The sequence below is a fragment of the Cottoperca gobio genome, chromosome 17, assembly GCF_900634415.1.
Source record: "Cottoperca gobio chromosome 17, fCotGob3.1, whole genome shotgun sequence".
In the NCBI taxonomy this organism is placed as follows: Eukaryota; Metazoa; Chordata; class Actinopteri; order Perciformes; family Bovichtidae; genus Cottoperca; species Cottoperca gobio.
In genome coordinates, this window is record NC_041371.1 from 10,695,219 (window position 1) to 10,718,980 (window position 23,762).

The 23,762-nt window shown below is 41.4% G+C and overlaps 1 protein-coding gene across 1 annotated transcript; it reads right to left on the minus strand.

Moving 5' to 3' along the window:
* Nucleotides 1-20,001: 20,001 nt before the first annotated feature.
* Nucleotides 20,002-23,239, minus strand: psma8 (proteasome 20S subunit alpha 8). Its single transcript, XM_029453462.1, has 7 exons — nucleotides 23,028-23,239; nucleotides 22,184-22,310; nucleotides 21,865-21,989; nucleotides 21,535-21,657; nucleotides 21,294-21,413; nucleotides 20,611-20,673; nucleotides 20,002-20,520 (listed from the first exon to the last, which is right to left on the minus strand). The coding sequence occupies exons 1-7, from the start codon at nucleotides 23,127-23,129 to the stop codon at nucleotides 20,425-20,427; spliced, it is 756 nt and encodes a 251-aa protein (XP_029309322.1). The 5' UTR covers nucleotides 23,130-23,239; the 3' UTR covers nucleotides 20,002-20,424.
* Nucleotides 23,240-23,762: the final 523 nt, after the last annotated feature.

Sequence of the window (23,762 nt, forward strand, 5' to 3'; positions counted from 1 at the left end):
GCGCTTTGGTTTTTGTACATATTAAACACAGATATAACGTGTTTAATAGTGAACTTTATAGGTGATGGCAGGCAGAGTTTGTTACATTCAGACAGAGACAGGCTAGCTGTTTCCCTCTGTTTCCATTCTTTGTGCTAAGCTAAGCTAAGATAACGGCTGCTTTCTGTAGATTTACTGTACATACTTTAAAGTGATAACAATCCTCTCGTCTCATCAACTCCTGGAAAGAAAGCAAATAAGCGTGATTCCCAAAATGTCCAACAATTCCTATAATACATAACGGGAACGATTTATAGAATGGAAATGATTGACATTAATCTGGATATTAAGATTGTTTAGCTACATGAACAACAATGGATGGGCGTAATAAATAATAATCATTGTTTTACTACAATAAAATACTATCAAGGGTGGTGTAAGAGAGAGAATGAACATGTGTTTAGTCTAAAATGCAGCTGTGCTTTTTGTGCACCCTTTAGTGATTTTTAAGTGTGTTACCTGTGGGGCAGCCTGAGTATAATGAGACCCTGTCCAGCCCTATCGCTTCTCACTTCCTGGATTCACACTAACTTGAAAAGGAATTAGAGATATCCTCCTCTCCGGTCACAGCTTGTTGGAGAAAAGATGAATGGTATTAAGAAGCTGACTTCCAGTCCTTTAGAGGACAGGGGTTTTTGAGGAGAATAAAGTAATTTGAGATCCTCCTCTTTTCTCTGGTGTGTCTGTGATCATGTCTCTCTCACTCGCTTTCTCTCTAGTGATTATTTCCAGTCATCAAAAGGCAGAGTAGGGCCTGGAGAAAGTGGCCAGTGGCCATCTTTCCCTCAATCCTCAGGCGCTGCTTACTCACCACTAGTGAAGGTCAGTGGATGGACTCATTCACCTCGTCTTCAAATCATCAGCCCTCACAGTTCTATAGCGCCATGCAAGCAGTGGCTACTGTTCCTAATGATTGTCCTAACTAAATACACTTATTAGATGATATACTTTGTACTCTGGATTTAGTTGTATACTATCTGCAGTCCCCTATCTTGTTCTGTGTTGATCTGTAGGTAATATTCTGTACTGTAGGTGCCTCCTACCTTTATTGAAAAAGCCCCTTGGCCATTTTATGCCAGCAAGATAATTATAAATGTAACCCGTGGCAAAAAAGCAAAACACAACTCCCACATCTCTCCCTTGCCACTTCGCTCTCTCTCTCTCTCTCTCTCTCTCTCTCTCTCTCTCTCTCTCTCTCTCTCTCTCTCTCTCTCTCTCCCTCTCTCTCCCTTCCCTTCCTCCCCCTCCCTGAGCCTCAGGAGCTGATTTCAAATTTTCAAAGATATCTCATAGTGAGGCTGTGAGATTGAAGGCTCATAAATACCTTTATTATAATATAATGGCCACATATTTCTAGCCATTATTTCTAGTGGAGAAATTAGTTCATCTGTGTGATGAATGCCTGCACAGTCTTTGGGGCTTTAAATGTTCTTTGATGGACAATCGCTTGTAGGATAATATCTCAAATGGACACTCGCTAGTAGAATAATATGTCACAGTGGCTTTGCTTGAGTTATAGAATGTAAAATGGAGCAGTCTAAATGTAAAAAGTGGAACCTGTACTGATGGGTTCTTGGGCTTGAACTTACTTGAGAGGAAGGTTGCATGGAAAAGAGAAATCCCTGTTCCTTTTGTTTCTGCAGTACCACATTAACACATAATCCTTAACGTCCCCCAAGTATTTTATTTTGTAGGAGCCGTAGGCAACTTGTAATAATCCACTTTTAATGTATAACAGATTGTAACCCAGTAAGCTTTGATGGTGGTTTCGTCAGCTTGGCCATACAAGATATTCTGTCAGCAGCACAGTTTCTTGGATAGTGAAGCAAGAATAGCGATGCATGGCTAAATGACAAAAGCCTACAAAAACCTTTTTCATTCCCAAGAGGATGTCTTTTCTTATGCTTCTTATAGTTTCTGACTCCTCCAAAATAGAACCACAACACCACTTTTAATAATCCAGAGTCAAAAACCATGCTGCAGCACCTCAGGTACACTGACTTTTAGTCCTTTGTAAGGGTCAAACTCCAAAAGCACACTTCGCATGATGTTAAAGACTAACAAGAGTCTACAGCCATGCCAGTGGCTCTGTGTGGCTGTAGTCAGGCACACTGGTGCTTTGAGCTAAATGCTAATGTCAGCATGCTAAAATATGTTCACAATGGCAACACAAGTGAACACTTTGACCTGTTGGAAAATCAGGGGGTCACAAAAAGGCTCTTGGAATCATTCTCTTGGCACCATGGATATCTCTACCAAAGAGCTATTTCACTGAAAAACAAAAGTGTCAACCTACTGCCGGCATTACAAAAGTGCGTAGGATTCATTTTCTGGGGAGTTTTATGGCAATTTACTGTGTTGTTATTGAGATATTTCAGTCTGTACAAACTGGTGGACCAACAGACCACCACTTTTTCTACATTGCCATCGTCAAAGTCACACTGCTAGCATGGCCCAATAATAGCATGGCAGGATGCTATTACTCAAGTGATATCACTCCAGTAATTTTGTTGCACTTGACAAAGCTTCTCTAGAGCCACACTAGACATTATACAACTTTTCTGTTAGGCTATGGACTACTCTCCATGACTACTAAATTGACTTAGACATGTAAAATCGATGAAGTGCCCCTTGAATAAAAAAGAAAGTAAAAGGAAATGAGATGGGTAATCACCCTAGTTGGTTAAAATAGTACACTCTGTTAACTTTGTATTATCAAATATAAATCTTTACTCTTAATTAACAGTAATTAATAAAGACCCAGTGTACATTTTCACCAAGTCTGTACAGTGTTATATATACATGTATTGTGCACAATGCTGCAGAAGGCCTACACATGCCTCTTTTGTCAAAAACTAGTAGATATTACACACATACCTTCATCAGACCCTCTTCTCACCTCATGGTGATTGGGCTGTAATGTGTGACAGTGCTCCAAGTGGAAGATTTGTGGTAGTGCTCCACAACATGCTGCACTTTCCATTGTTTATTTATCAGTCAGGCCTTGAGTTATGGTGCGCTTGCAGTGAGGAATTTTAGACCGGACTATGGTCGCTGCAGGCCCCTTGGCATACACTGTACACTGAGAGGGAATCATTTATATTCTACTCCAGAGGTAACAGAAGAACATGAGATTGGGAAACAGCTCAAACACCACTCTGCTTGTGAGGCTTAAGGCGCAGAAAAGTCAAGCTGTTTTTTTTAGTTTTTTTTTAGGGGCTGCAGAGCATATTCAAGCAAGTTCTGTTTTTCTTTTCAGTTTTTTTTAAATAGTTTCTCGAAAAATCTTCTAATATATATGCTGTGCTCAGTTCTACCTCCTTGGTCACACATTTTACAATGACGCTGTATGGCTCAGTGGAGGTGTGATGGAATGCTGCCTTTACTGAAATTTTCAGCAGCAATGAAATCTGACCAGTGGAGCTGCCTGTCAATGCTATAGAGGCCACATTGTAACCTGTATTGAAAAAGCCTGAAGGGCGTTTTAAGCCATTGAGATAATTGCAAATGTATCCTTTGGCAAAAACATCAGCAAACTCCCTCCCTCCCTCCCTCTGTCCCTCCTTTCTCTAACTCCCTCCCTCTCTTGTCTCAGAATTAATAAGGGCTACCTATCCTTGATTAAAAGGTCTCAACTGTACTGTATTGCTCACCGATAGCGCCCCTCCCTACACCACCCTTTCACATGGGTAGACCTGCATGTTAGGAGTGCTCTAATGATTCTGGAGCTTGCCATTCGAGGGCCACCCATCCATCATAGTGGTAAGGCCAGCGGCTTTATTATAATACAGAGGACAGACATGCTCTAAGGCTATGTGGGACACAATAGAGGTCTTTCAACAGACCTATAAATACATGATCTGTCAGAGTTGCTGTCCTGAGGGCGCTCTCAGCTAGGCTCTAACCCTCCGGTCGGCCATCACTTATGCTAAGATATGCGCCAGCCCCCAGGCTAAGGCTAAGGCTCAGTTCATTTCAGCCCCTCATCAACCACCACATTCTACCTCCAGCCATGAGAATAAATAAGAACAAGATGAAAAAAAGTGATTCATTATGATGGAGAGCAAAACCTTAACAAAACAAACAAATGGAGGGAGTGAAGACAAACAGTGATAGCCTTATATTGACTCTTTGGAAGCAGCATCCGAAAAGCTGTTGAGGAAATAACAGGCAGGGATTTTGATCCAACTACACACTTCAATATTAGGAAAAAGCTGGCCAATACGAGTTACATGCTGAGACATTTGTTTTGTTATAGCACTGCTATGAACAACTATATTCTGAATCACCACACCACACCTGCAAGTTACCACTTAATAAAAAGCATATCTTCTGGATGGGTGTCTCGTTTGGAGGAAGAAGTGGAAGATCACTGTCTCCCATCAGCTTTTTCTCCAATATCATACTTTTGTAAGTATATTTTAAGTGATATATGCAGCTCCTCCTGCTCCTCTCCTCGCCTTATCTCAGGTGAGAATCTCCTTTCACTGTTGCCTCCAAGCCAAGATCAGCAATCTGGGTGTTGGGTGTGTTCTTTTGGAGATTAGTGTGGATGGAGGCTGTTGCATGTTAGAATAATAAACAGGTGAACACTTTAACTCTGCATAATTCTCTATCTCTGTGCCACCTTAATGTATTAAAATCATATTCTGCCTCGGGGCAGAAAACCAGCAGCAGATTATGTCCAGGGCACGGTGAGAGGAAACCAAATGACAAATCCCACCACTCGCACAACAATGATCACCTGGGCAGGAGGTTGCTATTTATCATGCTTTTCACCAAACCCTGGCATGTAAGGCTTTGATTCTAGCTGTTTGAATTGTAAGTATTGCTAATGTGACTGGTGATGTGGTAATGTCATGTTTACACTGGGACACACTTCTCTGTGTCTGCAAACAGCATTTTTCTCCAGACACATGTTCACGTACGTACCCCCCAAATTCTTCCTATTCCCATCCAGATTTTACCCATTGCACCAGCCCCCTCTTTGAGTCCTCCAAGGTGTATTCCGGTCCTCTTGACAGCCAAGCCAGGTAGGGGGTAGTGTTCATAATAGCTGGTGTTCTCAGCTTTAGATTTTAGTGCCCTGTCTTTTCACACACACATACACACAACAACGCCCCCTGCACCAGTCTCATCCACCCCCCAGCGCTCCCGCCCCAACTCACTCTTCTTCTTCTTTTTCTTCTTCTTCTTCTTCTACTTCTACTTCTTCTTCTTCTTCTTCTTCCCCCAGATCTCTCTTTGCCACAGCTGCTGCCTCCTGGCCTCGCCCAGAGTCTTCAGGAGGCTTCCCAGCTCCCTCTCCTTTCCCCTGCAGCCAAGAAGGAAAAGCAGGCAAAGAAGGAAAATAAAACTTCAGGCACACCACGCAAGGCCATCTGGGTAATCTTGTTCAAAAGGCTTGAGGTGATAGCTGCAATTTACACAGGCAAAAAAAAGAACAGACCTCATTTCCATACCTACCAGCCTCAAGGAGATGAAATTGAATAAACTAAGAATTAGAAAAGAATTACAGCAAAACCAATACGGAATATTCAACATTAGTTCATTTTGTCCTTGTAACACCCCCCTCCTCTCTCTCACACACACACACACACACACACACACTCACACACACACTCTCACACACACTCACTTTGTGATTTACTAAGAAAGAGAACAGTTGGGTTGACATGGACAACTAACAGAAGCACAGAAGCGCACACACACCCACATTAACACATACACGAACGCAGCTCCAGCTCCACTCAAATACACGTGCAGACACACACAGCCGAGGGGGGAAACAATATTTGTGATGAAAGCAAATCAAACTGAAATCCAACATGTTAAAGTCAAGTTGATTAGTGTGAAAATGTAAAAGCATCTTCAACTGGCATATCCCACAGTCATAAAGATATGTTAATTTGCAACTTAATGGCTGAAAGCATAATTTTGCTTATATAAACCTTGAAACATGCTGCATTTTTAAAAATGTGCCTTAATTTAATGAAGTAAACACCACCACAAAACAATAAATGCCCCAATTAAAAAACAGGCATGAAGAGAAGTGTCTATTTCCCATTTTGCCCCTGCGGACATATGTACCCAAGCGTGTCTGTGCATTTACCCACACGTAAAAGCATATGCATCGTGTGCAGCTCATAAACATCATGCCTTCACGTTTCACATTAGCATATGTGCCATGTTGTTTAAGATGTAGGTTATCTGGTGTGAGATCCAGGCTACTTGTTTATGGCGATATCACTGAGCATGCATGCATTTATGAGTGTGAGTTAGGGGTGGGAGTATGTGGGATTGTATATGTACGGCAGTGATGGTGTTAATTAGTACATAATGTAGTTATGGTTACCATTCATAATTGCATGCATGTTATTCGAACATATTGTGCATTAAAGGCACGATGTGCCATCCTCTATTCTTCCTTCCTTCTTTGCCTGCCCCTGTGTCTGTATGTCATCTGGCCTGCTTCGCACCCCTTGGGGGCATATCCCATCAGGCTTGCTGTGCTCCAATGTGTCCCGACAGACCTGATGTGATCTGAGTGGCTGACGGGTTTGTCCCTGCTGCCCGCTGTCTTTTCTCTTCCCTGTTTCACTCACACACATGTGCCTAAGAAACACACAACCTGATGCAGGTTGACTGGAGGTTGCACCTCGTGTGGACAGCCTCCAAATTAGTGCATGGGGTATTATATGCTGCATGTGCTTCCACCAAAAAATGTTTTTTTGCATGTCGGAGTCGTGCATGATATCTCAGGACAACAATCTCGAGTTCCATCTTGAGTTTCAATTTTGCTGTGGATAATTCAAAAGTAGAACATGGTTACGTGCTTCACTTCTACTTTTAGTATCCATTTGAATGAGTGCATAAATGTGAATGTTCAATTATGAAATCCCGCTGGAGAGAAACAATGCCCTCTTGGTTCAGTAGCCATATTACACACACAGAGAAGCCTGAGGGGATGCAGAAAGAGTGGGGGTTGTGGATACCATGAGACTAGGGCATCAAACTAGGGCTTAGAGACAGAGATATACCAACTGGAACCTTATACCTACAGGGTGTGTGTGTGTGTGTGTGTGTGTGTGTGTGTGTGTGTGTGTGTGTGTGTGTGTGCGTGCGTGCGTGTATGTGTGTGCGTGTATGTGTGTGTGTGTGTGTGTGTGTGTGTGTGTGTGTGTGTGTGTGTGTGTGTGTGTGTTTATGTGTGTCTGCTCGCATCCTTGTGTTAACAAAAACTCACACATATGGAGGAAGCAAGTGTCATACTGAGGAAGGGAGAATGCTGTATAGGGGGAATACAGTTTTGTTGAAGCTCTCTGTGTGTGTATGTGTGTTTGAAAATAATCTAATTGCTTACTAGTGGAGGACAAAATTGTTTTGCCTGCAGGTATAAGTATGGATGGTGCTGATGAGAACTGGTCTGATATCTCAATCCACCAATCAGCTACGTGGGGCCACCCCCAGCCTACCTCTTACAATCACGTCCTTCGTGTACTAATACTGCATAGTTTTGCTTATAAAATGTGGCTATTTGTTGTCCATTTCTTTTTTCCTAAAATGGACAATGAAGATGAGGATACCTTAAAGTCTGTGTTGAAGTACAACAGCAACAAAAGCATCAGGCTTTTAGCCTTTAATTAAAAAAAGAGCAGGGGGATTTTTATTGATATTTCTCTGCGCACTTCAGGCAACGAACTATAATGCCACAGTAATGTTTTTTTGATCAATGATTAACTACCTTAGTCTGGATCGTAGATCACCTTTAGGTGCTCCTCTCAGGCTAGTTTGTCTTGTGGCTAAAATGAACCACAACATGGAGGAAATGGCTGCAGAAATGGCTTAGGGAGGACGGTGTCAATTCAAGCAGCAAGTATTTGCTTGAACTCAAGATAAAGGTCCAATAAGACAGGTCCCTTCTATCATTCATTTGCTCTCAGTGACTATTGTAGAAATGAAAGATGGCGTGCTTAGTTTTGCTGTAGTGCTCAAACTTTTTCTACATGAATAATATCGCAGCTGTACTGCTTTAAGATGACACATAAGGCTGGCGATTTCTGACATGATGTTTTGACGCAGTCAACTCGGAAAATTCTTCCTTCAAAAGCCCAAGGACATAGCCGCCATTTTGGCGTGGGGGGGGGGGGGCAAATGGGACCCTTACGCTGTCTGTGATCATTCTAACTGACTCGCCGACAGGAGGGGAGGGGTTTCAGGAGGCCAAACAGGTCAGGAGTCAATCAAGTCATGTGACAACCCCAGGGCATTGTTGGGAGTGACAGGGAGACCGAGAAGCAGAGCTGTGGTGGAGCTGCAAGCCCACGGGTGAAAAGGAGGTCAGTGGCCACAGGAAGCATTGCAAAAGTGCCCAGGGCTACTGTCCTTAATGAGAGCACATCCCCTGGGGTGTATATCCCAGCAGCCTAACTGCCACATGAAAAACTCCAATCTATATAGAGCGCTGCAGGCACAAGAGAGCAGCCATTTTCATGGTCCATTCCCTAAGCCAGGAGCCATCTTGTGAGGTAAATAAAGAAATACAAAAATGTGCACCTTGGTGCAGGGCCAGTGCTGTGCCATGACTTGCTACACTGTGCTCTAATCATCCTTGTCTTACACGTTGAGTGGTTTGAAAGACCCTTACTGCTCAAGTCTCAAAAGGGGCCTCCGCCAAAGTATTGTAAACGGATTTATTAATAAAGTTTGTGTGCTGCTGAGGAACAGAGGCTAATAAAACTGGAGCCCTATAGGGCGAATGGGAGAAACACATTTAAAAATAAACTTTGAGTAACTCATTAGATTAAGAAAATTATAAGAATAATAACCCTGAGCACTGCCTGGGGAGGGAAATCTCATTAACAGGTTTTTCGATTCCTCCTTTCAATACATTTGTTAAAAGTGCCAGGGAGTGTTCAATTATCACCCGCCCTCTCACCTCCAAGACACAGGGTGACAAGAAACCCCAGAGAAACCTGCAGGGCAAGGGAGGGGCCATGCACACAGAGCACACACATATATCCACATACATGCACATACGGTTTCACTTGATTCCCCCCTGAGTAATGGGCTTTCTGACCATTTGTTTAATACTGTCAACAAACAAGACAAGAGCTGTAGGGCTATTCAGGCAATGCAATCCCACTCTTGAATGAGTTTGAAACTCACACCCATGTTTACTCACAGGTCTATACATGTCCAAATGTTCATACTAAAAAAAAAGGAACCAAAACATTTCTTACATGCTACAAAGAAAATGTTTTCATCCAGCAGGGATTCATAAAAGCCACCAAGAAACCCACCAACGTGTCTTTCTTTCATCTGTTTCCAATCTTCCTATTGGCCTTTGGGCTACATCCTGGAGGCAGGAGGTTTGGAAGGCTATATTTGCTCTGGAACCATTTACCGTGCCCTCTTCCTTCTCGAGACATAGAAGCGCCAGAGGGGGGGTGCAACTCGGCCCACCTGGAGTGCTGTTTCTCCACCCTACCCCCCTCTGGTGGTAGTCACCAATGCTGTGCAGCATGGTTTGTGCCTTGCAGGCCTCCAACTACAGCAACTGCTTAGAAAGACGTCACAATCTGGAGATCAAGATTGATTAATGCCAGCTTCCAAACACCACTTACGGAAAAAAAAAGCTGAGAGAATGGATTTGAAGCATATGTGGCCAATTGAAAGCTTGACCACAGCTATGTTACGGCAGCGGCCGTTACCATTTACTAGCTAGATTTTTTGAAAGCAGAGATGAGATGCTTGGTAAAAAGGAAAGTTGAACTGAATGCTCTAAGTGCACACTTGTACTATTCCCATGTTTATTTCTGGAACCAGCTGGCTAACAGTTTGCTTGACAGCAGCAACACCTGGAGCTAGCACCTCTTGCCAGCTAATATTTCTTAAAATAACTTTCAAGATCCATGCAAAGAAGGTGTAAAATGGACTTGTAATCATAATAACTAAGACAGCTAAGTAGATTGCTAATTAAAAAGACTTAAATTGAGCCATATGTGTTAAGCTGCCTATACGTATGTGCCAATTTCTGCATCGGCCAAAAACTATTTATGTTATACCAGAAAAGCAGTAGAATCTAAATAGTTTTTACTACCGCTAAGATAAACAGTTTCCACTTTTAAGAATAATTTGGGGGATATAATCCTCTTTTGTCTATAAGGGTGTCCAATAAATAGGTAATAGCTTGTGCTTTATGTGTTTGATTTACTTTACAAAACCCATACGGAGCCTGTTGCTGGTTTACAATCTATCAAAGCCGTACTAAAAAAAGCTTGAGCAAACCATCTTGTCCTTAGGTAAGACTTAAATTACGACATATGGATGCAAACTACATCACAATCTCTGAAGAAATAGATATTAATGTTCCTATGTTGGAGAATGTGATTAAATAACACATTGTTGACAGTGTACACATGTGTCTGTTCTTATGTAAAGAGGGAAGATCATTTGCAGATAGGTAAAAACATATGTTTTTAAAGTCTCTTAGCTGGAGACAAAAGAGAAGTCATTTATTTTCTAGCCCTCTAGCAGCAAACACTAGTGTCATTCATTTCCATTTCTCTGTTGTCTACTCAACAGTTGTAACTGCAGCATGTGCTTGGCTTGTATCTTTTTTGTATCCAATGGATTGGCATTTAGTGTGACAGAGGAAAAAATAATAAGTGAAAAAATCAATCCTTGTGGTAAGTTAACGCACAAAGGGCAGACAGTAGCATTGATGCAAAGCACCAGAAACCAGGAACAGACAATAACATCCAACTAAAGAGCTGCAGCGACAGTCCAACCTGTGCCACCTATTAACAAGAAAACTAACAGCAATGTTATTGTATGTCGATGATGTTCACAATATGCCTTTTTCCCATCAGACATTTGGGATTGATAGAAAAACACAGGTGTTACTAATAATATTAACGGCGGCTCCGTTCTATTCAAGTCTCTCTGTAACTCATGACAGTGTGCGAGTGAATGAGCATGCACAATACCAGGACCCTGACACCGAAGCCTGCAAATGGAATTCAGCAATTATACATTTTTATATTTACACCTTTCCGACTGTGACATGTCAAATCCATAATTTAAAAAAAGGCCGACCCACAGGCAAAGAAAGTAACACCTTCAGCAATTTTGACATTAATGCCACCTACAGGCAATGAGTGACACAACATTTATTTCAATGTGTTTCTATATACGTGTAACAAAGTCCGATAAAATATGGAAGTAGTCCATGTAGTAGTCACACATAGGTTTCTGAAGGGCCGTTGTGAAGCTCAGGGTGGGTGACTCCGTCTGATGCCATCTTGGCAGTGCTAACACCTCCCAAAGGCCTTTACACACCAAGGGTGTTTTGTTTTTGTTTGTGTGATTAAGTTTCAATATATTTTTCTGTAGTTTTTGCAAATAGAATGTAAATATAACGTGGCGAAAAAGCGTCTTTCCTGCGCTTTTACTTCGCAAAATAAGCAAATCAATCATGTTGGCCTGAACAGACCTTTTCAAAACAAAAGATATAGATATGCATTACTTTTTAGAATTTTAGATATTATAATATCTTTCTAATACATTTCTCTTGAGTTGTTCTTTCACATAACTAAGACTATAGAAGTGTACAATAGGCTTTGTCAAATTGTTCCAAGGGACGTACATGTAGGGGTCCCTGGTATGTGCTGTATCTCGTAAGTGGTCGTTGGCTGAAAATACATTAGGAACCTCTGGTCTATGGTACTCACAAGCAATCAGCCCCTGCCTCAGAATACGTATTTTCAGTGTGCAATATAAGGTAAAAAGCACAGATTAAACCGAAGGGAGTAATGATGCATTCATGATAGAATGTAGAGCAAAAAAACACAGCCGCACATACACAGCCAAAGTTTTAGTGCTTAGTTTTGATTCAGCTCTTCATTAGCCACAGGGCCTAACTCCGGTTAGCTCCAGTATTAGGCTCAATTAGAACAAGATCCAATTAGAGGGCTCCTTTCCCCTGGGGCAAGGAGAGGCAGGAAATGGAGACTGAGAAATGTATAAGTCGACAACATGCGGACACAGCCAACATAAACAAACTTACTTTGTTGATCTCTGCTGTTGCTACGCAGGAGTCCTCTGGGAGTTAAAGCCCTGCTAGTCTAAGCTATGAGATAAAACAAAATAAAATAAAAAGCCCCGCAGCAAAACATGAACTCTGTGAACACAAGGGCTCCGACACCATGAAGGGAACGTCTGGGCCCAGAAAATGAAAAGCCCACAGGCATTTTCCATTTACAGCTAAAAATCCAGCACTAGCTCCTAGCCAGGGTTAGTATCAGACTCTCAAAATGAACACTTACACTACGGGGGGAACAAATGAGTAGCTTTCTATTGTCGCTCTATTAAATCTGTCGGTTAATAGACATATACCTTACTACTGACAGAAATCAATAATGTACAATAAGATAAAGGGCATAGAAGAAAGAAATGGCAAAAAACAAAGGTATAATTGGTGAAAGAAAGGGAAAAGAGAGAAGACAAAGATCCAACTGTGTGATTCTGAGCTCAGTATTTCTGTCCTCCTATCAGTATGGTTAGAGGTGGTGATGGCGGCAATGTTGTGTGAGCTGTTTGGGCTTGCCCTTGCCTCGGGCCTCTAGTGTTCCTCCCCCGGGCGGCGTGTGAGGGAAATGGTGTGTGGTGCGAGGGTAAACCTTGACCTGCCTGCCAGGAGGCTGCACACGGAATGAAATGAGCACAAACAAAGCAGGGGAGAGAGGAGGAGGAGGAGGAAGAGGAGGAGGAGGAGGAGGAGGAGGAAGAGGAGGAGGAGGGATGTCAGGCAGCTGTAGAGGAGGTATATGGCTTTACTTGTATCACCGCTACACCCCTTTTCGTTGCTGTCTGATCTGACTCTAAGTGGCAGGATACAGCGTGCATCCGTGGCGGGACACACACATCTCTCTGATTGGGAGAGTTCAGGTGTTGTGGGTGGCATCCTGGTAACGCTGCGAAGATGGAATGTGAAATGTTGCATTTCCCTTCATGCTCTGCCAAGTTGTGGTTCAGGGAAAGATGGAAATCCCATTATGTCACATGCCTAACTTGGCCCTACAAACTCTGAAACTCATTTGGGAAATTTAGTTCAGGTCTTAATTAGTTGCAAAGTGGTTTTTGGCCCTATATATCTGCTGAGGATATATTTGTTGAGACGAGTGAATGTGCGGTTATGTATCAGTCCTCGTTTTGAGTTAACTTTGTAACCAACTATCAAGCTGGAAACCTTAAGTTATTATACTATCCTGCTAACAGTAGATGTTGTATGTGAAGATATGACAATTTGTTCATCTTTATCCCGTGAGGATTAAATACATTTAAAACGCATAATTGCTGTAAACCAGCGTGTTGACAAAGTGTGTACGCCATATCACCCTGCTTACCTGTGAAAAGCCCAGTGAAATCCATTACATACTTTGGAGACAACTCATGAATGGAATAATTAGCACAGCATGCTTTCCGCCCGGCTGGAAGTCTCTCTCGATAATGAACAAAGGAAAGGAAATTAGCTTTTGTCTCATAAAGTCACAACTTCAAAGATCCCTGCCATTGCATTAATACAGCCATAGCCTGCAGCAGCATGGAAGAGAATAAAATAAGCACTCTCACTCAGACCCCATTCCTATCAAGGTCTTTCTCAGGACAAATACCGGGAGCTTGGCTCTTATAGACCACACACAGGACTCGATCAGTAAGAGAAATTAGGATTAAAAAAAATAAAGAAAGTATGCAAATCCATCCGAAACCAGCCCTTATAAAACAGTAAAATAGTCTTATAGTCGTCATTTTCTTTGTGCAGTCCGACACAAAACACGGTTTGCATTAGTAAAAGAAAATCTTTCTCCAGGTGTAGCACTATTTCAACACAGTCTCCCTCCATGCAGCTGGATGTACACTTAATCGCATCAGGTCAACACTTGGGCCTAGGGCTTCCCAGCTGTGGCCCAGGCGACCTACGCCGTCGTCTCGCCTAACTGCTGTTCCAGTCAGCTCCCCTCAGGAGCGTGAGTGGTACAGTGATCTGGTGCTAGGTCATCCTGCCTGGCACTACAACATTACAGCACATTAAAAAAAAGCCTAAACAGCCCAGTGTTTGTGGTGGAGTGATGGTAACTGATACAGTTTAGGTCACAAATTGAATCAATATGAGAGTTTTTTTTCCCAAATACTGTGCAGTGTAACACACCGCTACGTAAAATGAAAGCACATTGTGGACAAACTGTATTAAATATGTAGCTTTTAAAAAAAGACCCTTGATTCAAAGACAAGTGCGACTACAATATGATTGGTCGTCAACTTTATGCTCAACCTCCTCATCATCCACAGTATTTTTCCCAAACAGTTGTTATCGTCATTGTCTCAGAGCTAAAAGGAAGCAGTGCTGACGACCAGAGCGAGGGGAGGTTTGTCCGAGGCACACTCTCCTCGCGCTATCTCCTCCTTTATCTGCCAGGATCAGTTGTTAGTGCTGGCAGTTTTCCTCTCCTGTCCTCTGGAGAGAGGTGGCTCTCAGCTGGAGAGAGGCGCCAGAGGCTATGCACTGTCTTCATTGTGTGGAGAGACACATGGAGGACTTGAGAGACTCAGTGCAGGTGCAGAGAGGAAGAGTGAGAGGGAACACACCTAAGGGGGTTGATTTTTTTTTTCTCACAAAAGTCAGGCTTGTTTTTTGAGGGGCCTTTTAGGTGCAGGGACATTTGTTGTCGGGAGGACAGATTTACTGGAGGTACACAACACTGGAGGGAGGGAACAGGGCCTCAGTTAGAATGCTTCCCCTCTAACTGCCAGAGACATTTGGTTACAGATGCAGCCTGCCAGAGTAAATACAAATGTCAGCATTGAGGACAAGATGCAGGACAGAGCCATCACCGCCAAGAAATCTTATTCATTTAATGATTGAAAGCAGCCCTTAGTTTGAATGTATAGAACAGTAGGATGAAGCTTGTGTGAGGTCATATTCCTTACTTCAATCACAGGGTGGCTCTTCTTGTGCGGACATGTGGACAAAACAAGATAGCGCTGATAACCTCACCTCAGACTGGAAGGTTTCCTGTGAAAGTAATCCTTTTGCTAACTGTTTGTTTAAAAGCTGACAGGCTACAAGAGTCTCAGTGACAGCATCTATTCATCTCACGGTGTCAGACGGAGAGAAAAAGAGGGAACGAGGGAGGGATAAAGAAACACAGAGAGAGGAGGCGGACGAAGAGAGATGTGAGAGAAAGCCCAGTAAAGGGTAAATGTGAGATTGGTGTGCTTTAACAATAGGCTAGATTTACTATATAGCTTTATAGCTTTGAAACATCTTCAGATCATGGTGGTAGCAATTTCAGAAATTCATCTGGCGAGTGACTGAATGAGTACTGATGTTTTCATCACTTCTGTTTTAATTATATGTCTCACTCAGCACAGTCTTCCTTCTACTCGGCTAATTTAGATTGAGATCCTTCCAGGCTTTCCCCTATCTTTAATTTCCCTCCCCTCCTTCTCTCCTCTCTGCATCCCATCAGCCCCTTTGTAGAAAAAAAGAGGAAGGAAAAAAACCTTCATGTCTGTGACTTTCTTGCCCTCCAGCATATGAAGCCCTCTTTTATTTTGATCATCGCAGCACAATGGATTCATGCCATTCTGGCAACTTTATTCAGTATCAGCCCAAATTTACATACTGCTTAACAAGTTTGTGCGTGACTGTTGATGCCTCTGATCAAAGTGCTTTTGGAAATCTTTCTCATCAGATTTTTTTCCTGTCCTTCATTTCAAATGCATGCTGCAGACAGGCATCTTTAACTCAGGGGCAAAGAAAGGTAACCTTAGTGCTGCACAAGCCCAAATGTCATCCAACAAGGAGGGCTCATGTCCTGGGGATAAAGATAATGTAATCTAAGCAGTATACAGTGTGTGACTGTGTGTCTTTGTGTGTGTGTGTGTGTGTGTGTGTGTGTGTGTGTGTGTGTGTGTGTGTGTGTGTGTGTGTGTGTGTGTGTGTGTATATGCTAGCCTCGGTGTTTGTTGGAGGCTTGGGTTTGGGGGCGGAGGGAGACAGGGGATGACAAAAGTCAAAGCAGTCATGTGTCATTTTCGGTGCTGAAGGGCTGGGACCTGCCTTCAGGGCTGTCCTCTCTGTCAGACGCACTCACATATCTGCGCTGAACTCTCGCTGTCTCTTTTTCTTTCGCTCTCTCCATCCTTCTCTCCGTCTTTATCTAATGCACGCGCATATATGCAGCTGCATGTTCATGCACTAACAAACAACAATTCTGCGCGTGACAAGGTAGAACACCATTTGTATAATAAGAGATAATGTAAAACAGTACATTTTGAACCATAAATATCTACTTTAGATACATGGCATGCAGTGACTCATTTCATATTTCTAAATCTTTGCATCTTCATCACATCTGCTACAAGGGCAAGACTGTGAGGGACATGATTTGTTCCATGACCAGTGATACAACATGTAACAGAGCGAGTGGGGGGAGATTTTCTGACAACGATCAGGTTGTAAATCAAGATATCAGAGGCCACGCTACAAACGGCCCATAAAATTCCCATGGGGATAGAATAGGAGGTTGCACAGGAGAAAACCAAAAAAAACCTCCATTTACAATAATACAGTGCATTTGTAAATATACGTGGCTACCAGAGCAAACAACAGAATTGAAAACATTAAATAACTGAGAAAGAAAAATGGATTAAAAAATACAATGAAAAGAGGGTGTGGGTGGAAAGAGAGGAATCGTGGGAATGCAAGATTGCACCTCCCTCAGGCAATCGAATTATCCTATGGGCTGATGGTTCCTCCTTATGCGTCGGCTGACATTTTCCTGTAACCCCATCCCGTGTAATGCTATGTGATGTGTGTGACTGGCTTCTGCCACGGCCCTGAGAGGCCATGGAGCCCCAGGGCCATTTGCTTTTGGCCTGCAGCATTCTGGGAATTGTTTATTTTAGCTCTGTCTGCTCCTTTTTGCCTCTCCGTCTCATTTTGCTTTCTCCTTCCTCGTCCCTCCTGTTCTGTTTCTCTCTTTTCCGGCCCAGTGGTGTCTACTTTCAATTAGAGAAGGATGCACTTGTATTCTTCCGTGAGACACAACCCCTGACAGGTGACTCTTCAGTGGTAACTCAAAACCATGCTTTGAGTCTATTCACACAAACTGTTAGTATTCCAACACCTTTCACGGTACACAAAGGTACAAAAAAAAACTTCCAAAGCTGTCGGTGGTATCTGTTACTCAACTGTATATGTTGCTCTCTGTGATGATGATAAGAGTGGAGGGTGTGTTCAAGAAACAAAAACAGTTGGAAATCAAAATGTGTGTTGTGCATGTGTGTGAGGGAGAGAGAGAGAGAGAGACAGAGAGGAAAAAAGATTTAAGGACAGAGAAGATGAGATGTGTGATATGAGATAATAGAATGATATTCAAAATGTATCCCTGGAGCTAGAAGTTAAAAGAGAACATTAAAAGAGAACATAGTTTGATTGCTTATGGATATGTAAGCCAGCACACCAATATACCCAAACTTTACTTTATACTGCTGCAAAGCCCTGAAGGGCATAAGTGGAGGCGGGCCATCCACTATACACAAATAGTGTATGTGTGTAACTGTCAACATGTGACAAGCAGAAAAGGGACAGTGTTGAGAGCGTAGCCTTTTATGACCCAACACACTTTGACAGCTTGGCCATCGCTTGAGGACACAAGCAATGTTGCTTTTTCATATGACAATTTAAAGCAAAACAACTGTCCCTCGATGGATTCAATTGTTCAGAGAGCCTTTGTGACTGTGTGTTAAAGCACAGAGACAAAAACATGTCAGGAGCCCGCAGATTCGGCTCACTGTTAGCTAGAGGAGCCCTACTGTCAATCTGCAAGACCAAAAGAGAGATGAAAGTGTAAGCGATATGATAGGAACATTGCTTTTATGCAATACTGCGCTCTGCTGGCAGAAGGTGATACCACCTTGAGTAATTTAGCAGCAGCAGTGAGACAGTCTTAAAAGAAGACTAATGTAACCTCAGTTCCACAGGGATACAAATGTCTGTGTGCTTCTACCCTTGAAGCAGTTGCCTTATTTGGACCTAAGGACATTCGGCACTGACACATTTTAAACATCCCAGGAGGGGAATACTGTGAAATATGGCCACAGGGTGGCACATTAGAATGACAAAAATGTAGATCCTCAAAGTGAAATCTGCCTGTGACTTAGAAATAAGCTAGAGAATGGATATTGTTAAAATAGGGTCAGACTATTGGTGTTAGATACATCCAAATACTAAAATCAGATGTAACACATGCAATGTTTTTCCCCCAGTGTATGTTCTCTATTAACTACAACATGAGAACACACTTTGCCTGAAGTGCATGTGCATGACAGATCAAAAGAAAAGGAGATGTGGGCAGTTAAAAAAAAAAAAAAAATCTGTTGTGTGTTCACATTAATAGTGTTTGCTATGTGTATGTGCAATTGGCCTGTAAGCCGTGTGTGTGCATACAAACAATGCACTCAGTAGACAGCCGGCAGCACTGTGCATTCTTGCTTGGAGAGTACATGTCCTCGGGCCTCGTTCCTCCGTCGATGACCTCTGGTGAAGCCATTATTTTCTGCATTAATGATGAGCAGCAGCCAGCGATGAGAGAGATGGACTTTGTCCTGAGGCACAGTAGCGCTGATTATGGGCAACAACAATGCCGGCAAAAAAAAAAAGAAAGAAAAGAAAGAAAAAGAAAACTCTTCCCAGAAGCAGTTCAAAAGACAAGGAATCATAGCAGCAGCACAAAATAAGCTGCTCTTGCACTATTGACAAGATGGATCAGATAACCTCTGTAGCCAGAGGATTACCGAGAATAAACTTTATTAAAGTTTACCTATAGCTTGTTTTGTCATCCAGGTGGATTCTGCTCCTTTGTCTGCAACCTGAGCATCAACAAACCAGTGGCTGTGACAGCAGAGTAATCTCATCAAAATTCTGACTATAAATACATTAGTGGGGCAATTAGTGTATAGATCAAATGGCTGTAAAGGGTCATATAAACTCCATTTTTATTGCCCTCCTAGGATTTAATGACATTACGTACGGGAAGTAATATCAGAGGCTTAATTGATGCTCTGACATCACCCCAAACACCGACCTATAAGACTCACAAATAAGACAAATTGCAGACAAAGTGCAATTGCTCTAGTCAAGGGAGCCAGGGCACCCACTCAGGAAATCCTGGCTTGGGGAGATGATTCTAAATGAAGGACTTTACCATTCACCATTATGTCTTTGGTGAGAGTCAGAGGGAACCCCTGGGGCTCTTCAGCACAGCACGGTACAACTTTTCAAAGGACTCCAGATTAAAGTCACTGAAAGTTCCCACTGGGGTCTGAGGCCAGGATCCCATTAAGCAGCCCTACCACACCGCCGGCCATAATTGTGTCGTTGAGAATTCAGAGCAGCGGTTGCTTGATAAGCGAATTTAGGGTGAAATAAAAAAAGGAGGCAAAAAGGGGGTCTCGTTGGGCCACTATTAGACACTTCATTCGCTCATCACTAATTTGTTTTAAATGACTGAGGGAGAGGTGAGCACTTTATAAAGCAATCAGAGTTACCTTCCCCCCCCCCCCACCCATTTCCAGGTCTGTGTGACAGAATGCTGATGAATGAAAACCATTGCACTTTACAGCCACACGGTATACCGCCGCTAGTAGTGTTTTAAACTGCAGTTATCTTTATTGTAGTACTTGCTTTGCAGTAGGATAATCAATAAAGAGGAGGAACCTATTCTTCTGCTGTTTTTTTCTTTTTAAGTCCCTCTACTCTCCTCATAAAGAAACCAGTTAGTTCACCAATAGTTAAGACCATATTACTAGTATTATACGTAGACACCATCTAATAAAAGACATTTGGCATGACAGACTGTTTCAAATGAGTTTGAAAAATAACATAATGACATGTTACAAACAAGTCAGTTTTTATTGAGCATTTAGTTTTCATGTTTCTGAATGTTACAAATGAGTTTATTTTTCAACATTTGAGATTCATCACCATTAGAGCTGTTTGGTGTATGATATAAAAACATCCTGTAAGTTGTAAGTTTAAGATCTAAACCCTAACTTGAGATCTATGCATGTGCTTTTAAACATCAGTCAACTCAATAGCTGAAAGTATGGGAACTTGATATTCTTTGCAGATGGCACAGTATCACTTAGAAACAAATGCAACACATTTAAACAACATCCACAGATCTCAAGTTATGATTTAGCTCTGCACAATGAAATTAATTAGAGAAGTAAACCCTCTAAAATGTACTAATATTTGCAACCCAAATATGCTATTGTCATCCAAGTGAAATAAAGAAAAAGTCTTGGTTAACAGCTTCAAGTGGATTTTTTCTGCTTCTTCTTCTCGGCCTCTTCCTCTTTTTCCTTCTCAATCTCAGCCACCAGGGTCTCAATTTCCTTGGATTCCAAAATCTGCAAATGGATAAGAAAAGCAATTATCAGTAAATTAAAAAAAGAGGTAAAAATAACCACAAAAGCCAGATACAAGTTGAAGCAACTCACCTTCAATGGCTGATTTCGTCTGATAACAGCAAGTTCAATATTTTTCCCTCCTGACTGGACAACCTGTGATGAAACAAATACTTAATGTGACAAATCAGCAAATATGAAGTACTGTAGCTTCTGACTGAAGTTTATGTTGAGCTTGTGAGTTCTTAGGGTATTTAAATGCAAATAAACACAGAAAAGAGTCCTCGAGTATTGTGACTAATTCAATAATAGTTTCATTTTGTTTTATGAGTTGAATAAGTTTATAGATCATTACAAAAAAAAGATCACTGAATGTAACAATACATATACAGGGAGACATTCTGGTGTGCTGGAATGCAGCATTTATTTGCCTAATTTTCTCATTTTATGGCAGCAAAAGTTCAGTCGAGCACAATAAGCAAAATCATTCACAAAAACCTTACAATTATGGCTTTCTGGTTTACATCTGGCAGCAGTTGGTGCTCTTTGAGTCAGGACAGTATTAAATACATACATTGGTTCATGAAAATACTTCTGACATGACAATTTCTCTTCTTTGACTGTGACATGCTCACATCTAAAAAATACATTTTTAAAGAAATATGTCATTAGCTACATACAGTATGTTGAAAAATGCTTTAGAATAGGATTACCCCACTGCCATACAAAGTGTGTACATTTAAATAAGTTAATGAAAAAACTACATTCGACCTTACCTCAAGCAAAGCTTTGATAGCCAACTTGATTGTTTCATTGTCCCCAGCAATGGCATCATCTGTGTAATTCTTCTCCAGGAACTCCCTCACAGTTTTTGCGCTACGGCCGATGGCATTTGCCTAACGTTTTTTTTTTTTAAGAATGAGACAAAAATTACAAATCAATTACATACAGACATTGTTCTTGTTGTAGAAGAGTAAAAAGAAAACAAAGTGATGTACAAAGAGCAAACTCACTGACCTTCCAGGCATGGTAGGTTCCTGACGGGTCTGTCTGATACAGCCTGGGAGTTCCATCGTCGTCAAAGCCAACAATTAACGCAGAGATGCCAAATGGCCTGCGCCCATTGCTTTGAGTGTAGCGCTACAAATATGACCGATGTAAAGACAGATGTGACTGGTTATTCTTACAAACCTTTATAAAAAATAAAATAGCATCTGGTTTCAGTTTTAGTGAACTATGCTTGGATCACAAACAATGAAACTTGAGCCATTTTCTGTTCTTGCCCACTGAATATGGAATGCCTTTTAGTAAATTGATAGTAAAAAATAAATTAATACGGTTAGGTACCTGTTTCAGTGTAGCTATGTAGCGTGTGATGTATTCCACTGTGACTGGGTCCTCCACAGTTAGCCTGTGGCTTTGGCACTCAACCCGAGCTCTGTTTATCACAATACGGGCATCTGCTGTCAGACCTTAAAAACATTAAAAAGAGGTTGAATGGCTTTACAACATACAGGTAATATACATCAGGTAAAAAAAACAAATATGTGGTATAGTTATCTGTAATAAGGTAGTGTTTATGACAACGCACCTCAGTCCACTGAGCCATGTTACATAGTAAATGTATTATTCAGATATTGAAAAAGGTTTTTGATGTTTGAGGTACCTGCAAATGCCATGCAGACATGTTCGTCCAGGGCACATATCTTACGGACAGTCCTTTCCTCCTGCAACTTTGCCACGGATTTCTTCTCAACACCAAGGACAACAATGTCTTTACCTCTGATTCCCACCTGCAGAGAAATAAATAACTACATTAATTTCTTAACATGGGCAACATAGAACATATAATTCCTAAGGGCTACCAATTGTTGGTATGATGTATTGAGTAGAAAGGAGCAAATATCCAGAATTTCAACTGACCTAACTGAGTGGGGGTCTGTTCTAATAAGGAGGTCTACCGAAAACTTTGCTGAGTACACCTCAGTGCACTTCTTTTTACTTCAGTTCCTCTTTGGTATGAGAAAGGGGCTTCTGGGTTCCTCAGCTAAATTTCCAACATGAATCTATGACCACAGTGACCCCTTTCAAATTCATGACTTCAGTTTTAAAAGTTAAAAAGAAGGTAGTTTGATGGTTGTAATGCCCAGCTCCAAAATATTACTTAGCTGACCACGTAAAACACTGTTTGTGTAACGTGTGAACTAGCGTTAGTTGACATTATCACAATGAAACTGAAACTTGTGAGAGTGACACAGCGACAAAATGCTTGCTAGTTCTCATCTTCATTGACTGATATTGTTTTTATTAGTTTAATGTGTACGTTACATATACGTAGTCCAACAATATCGTTCAAAATCAGAACACTTGAGTGCAACAGATTGTGTTAAACAACAATATTAGCTAGCTAAATACAGGAATAAGAGTGCCTGCTAGTCGCTAGCTTAGCTGGTTGGCTAACTGACGTATGCTAACGTTAGCTTAAACATTAGTTTCATTTTAGGACTTACAGCTGTGGAACCTTTCTTTACAGCTTCTTGAGCATACTCCACTTGGAAGAGGTGGCCATCTGGAGAAAAGACAGTAATAGCTCTGTCGTATCTCGCCGACATTGTGCTGCAAGACAAGTACAATCACAAGAAAAAAGGAGACTTCCACCAAATGATTCAGCTAGTTAGCGATTTGTGAAGCTGCCGTGTGTTGAAAACAGCGCATGCGCATGAACTCTGAACTGGGACGATACCAAAACTAAGGTTCACCAGAGGAAAGTTCAAATAATCTTTTTTATAGAAAACTGACTTTTTGATTTGTTCTGCGAACCAATAAACATTTTTATTTCAAAGTTACAATACAAAAATGCGTTTTCATTTAATTTAGTAATAGTTAGGGAATTTAGTTTGAGGTTTCAATGTGGGTGAACTAAACACACACAACTAATAAACATTTTTAGCTATTATCATTGGCTTAAACTGCCTGCATTATATTAATATTTTATAGAAACATGTTTAAGCTTTGACTGTGTTTCCCCTTTTTTTGAGTAGTCCATTTCCCGTGGCCTTTTGAATAGATCTAGACTGTTCCACTATATGAAATATAGGTGAACATGTAATTCAATTCAGCCAAATTATTGTTCCTTTCTAATATAAATAAATGTATTGAAATATTATAATTTTTTACAAATTAATTTGAGCACCACTCTTTCCCTTGTAGTTAAAATATATATATGTTATCAAACATGTTTTCAA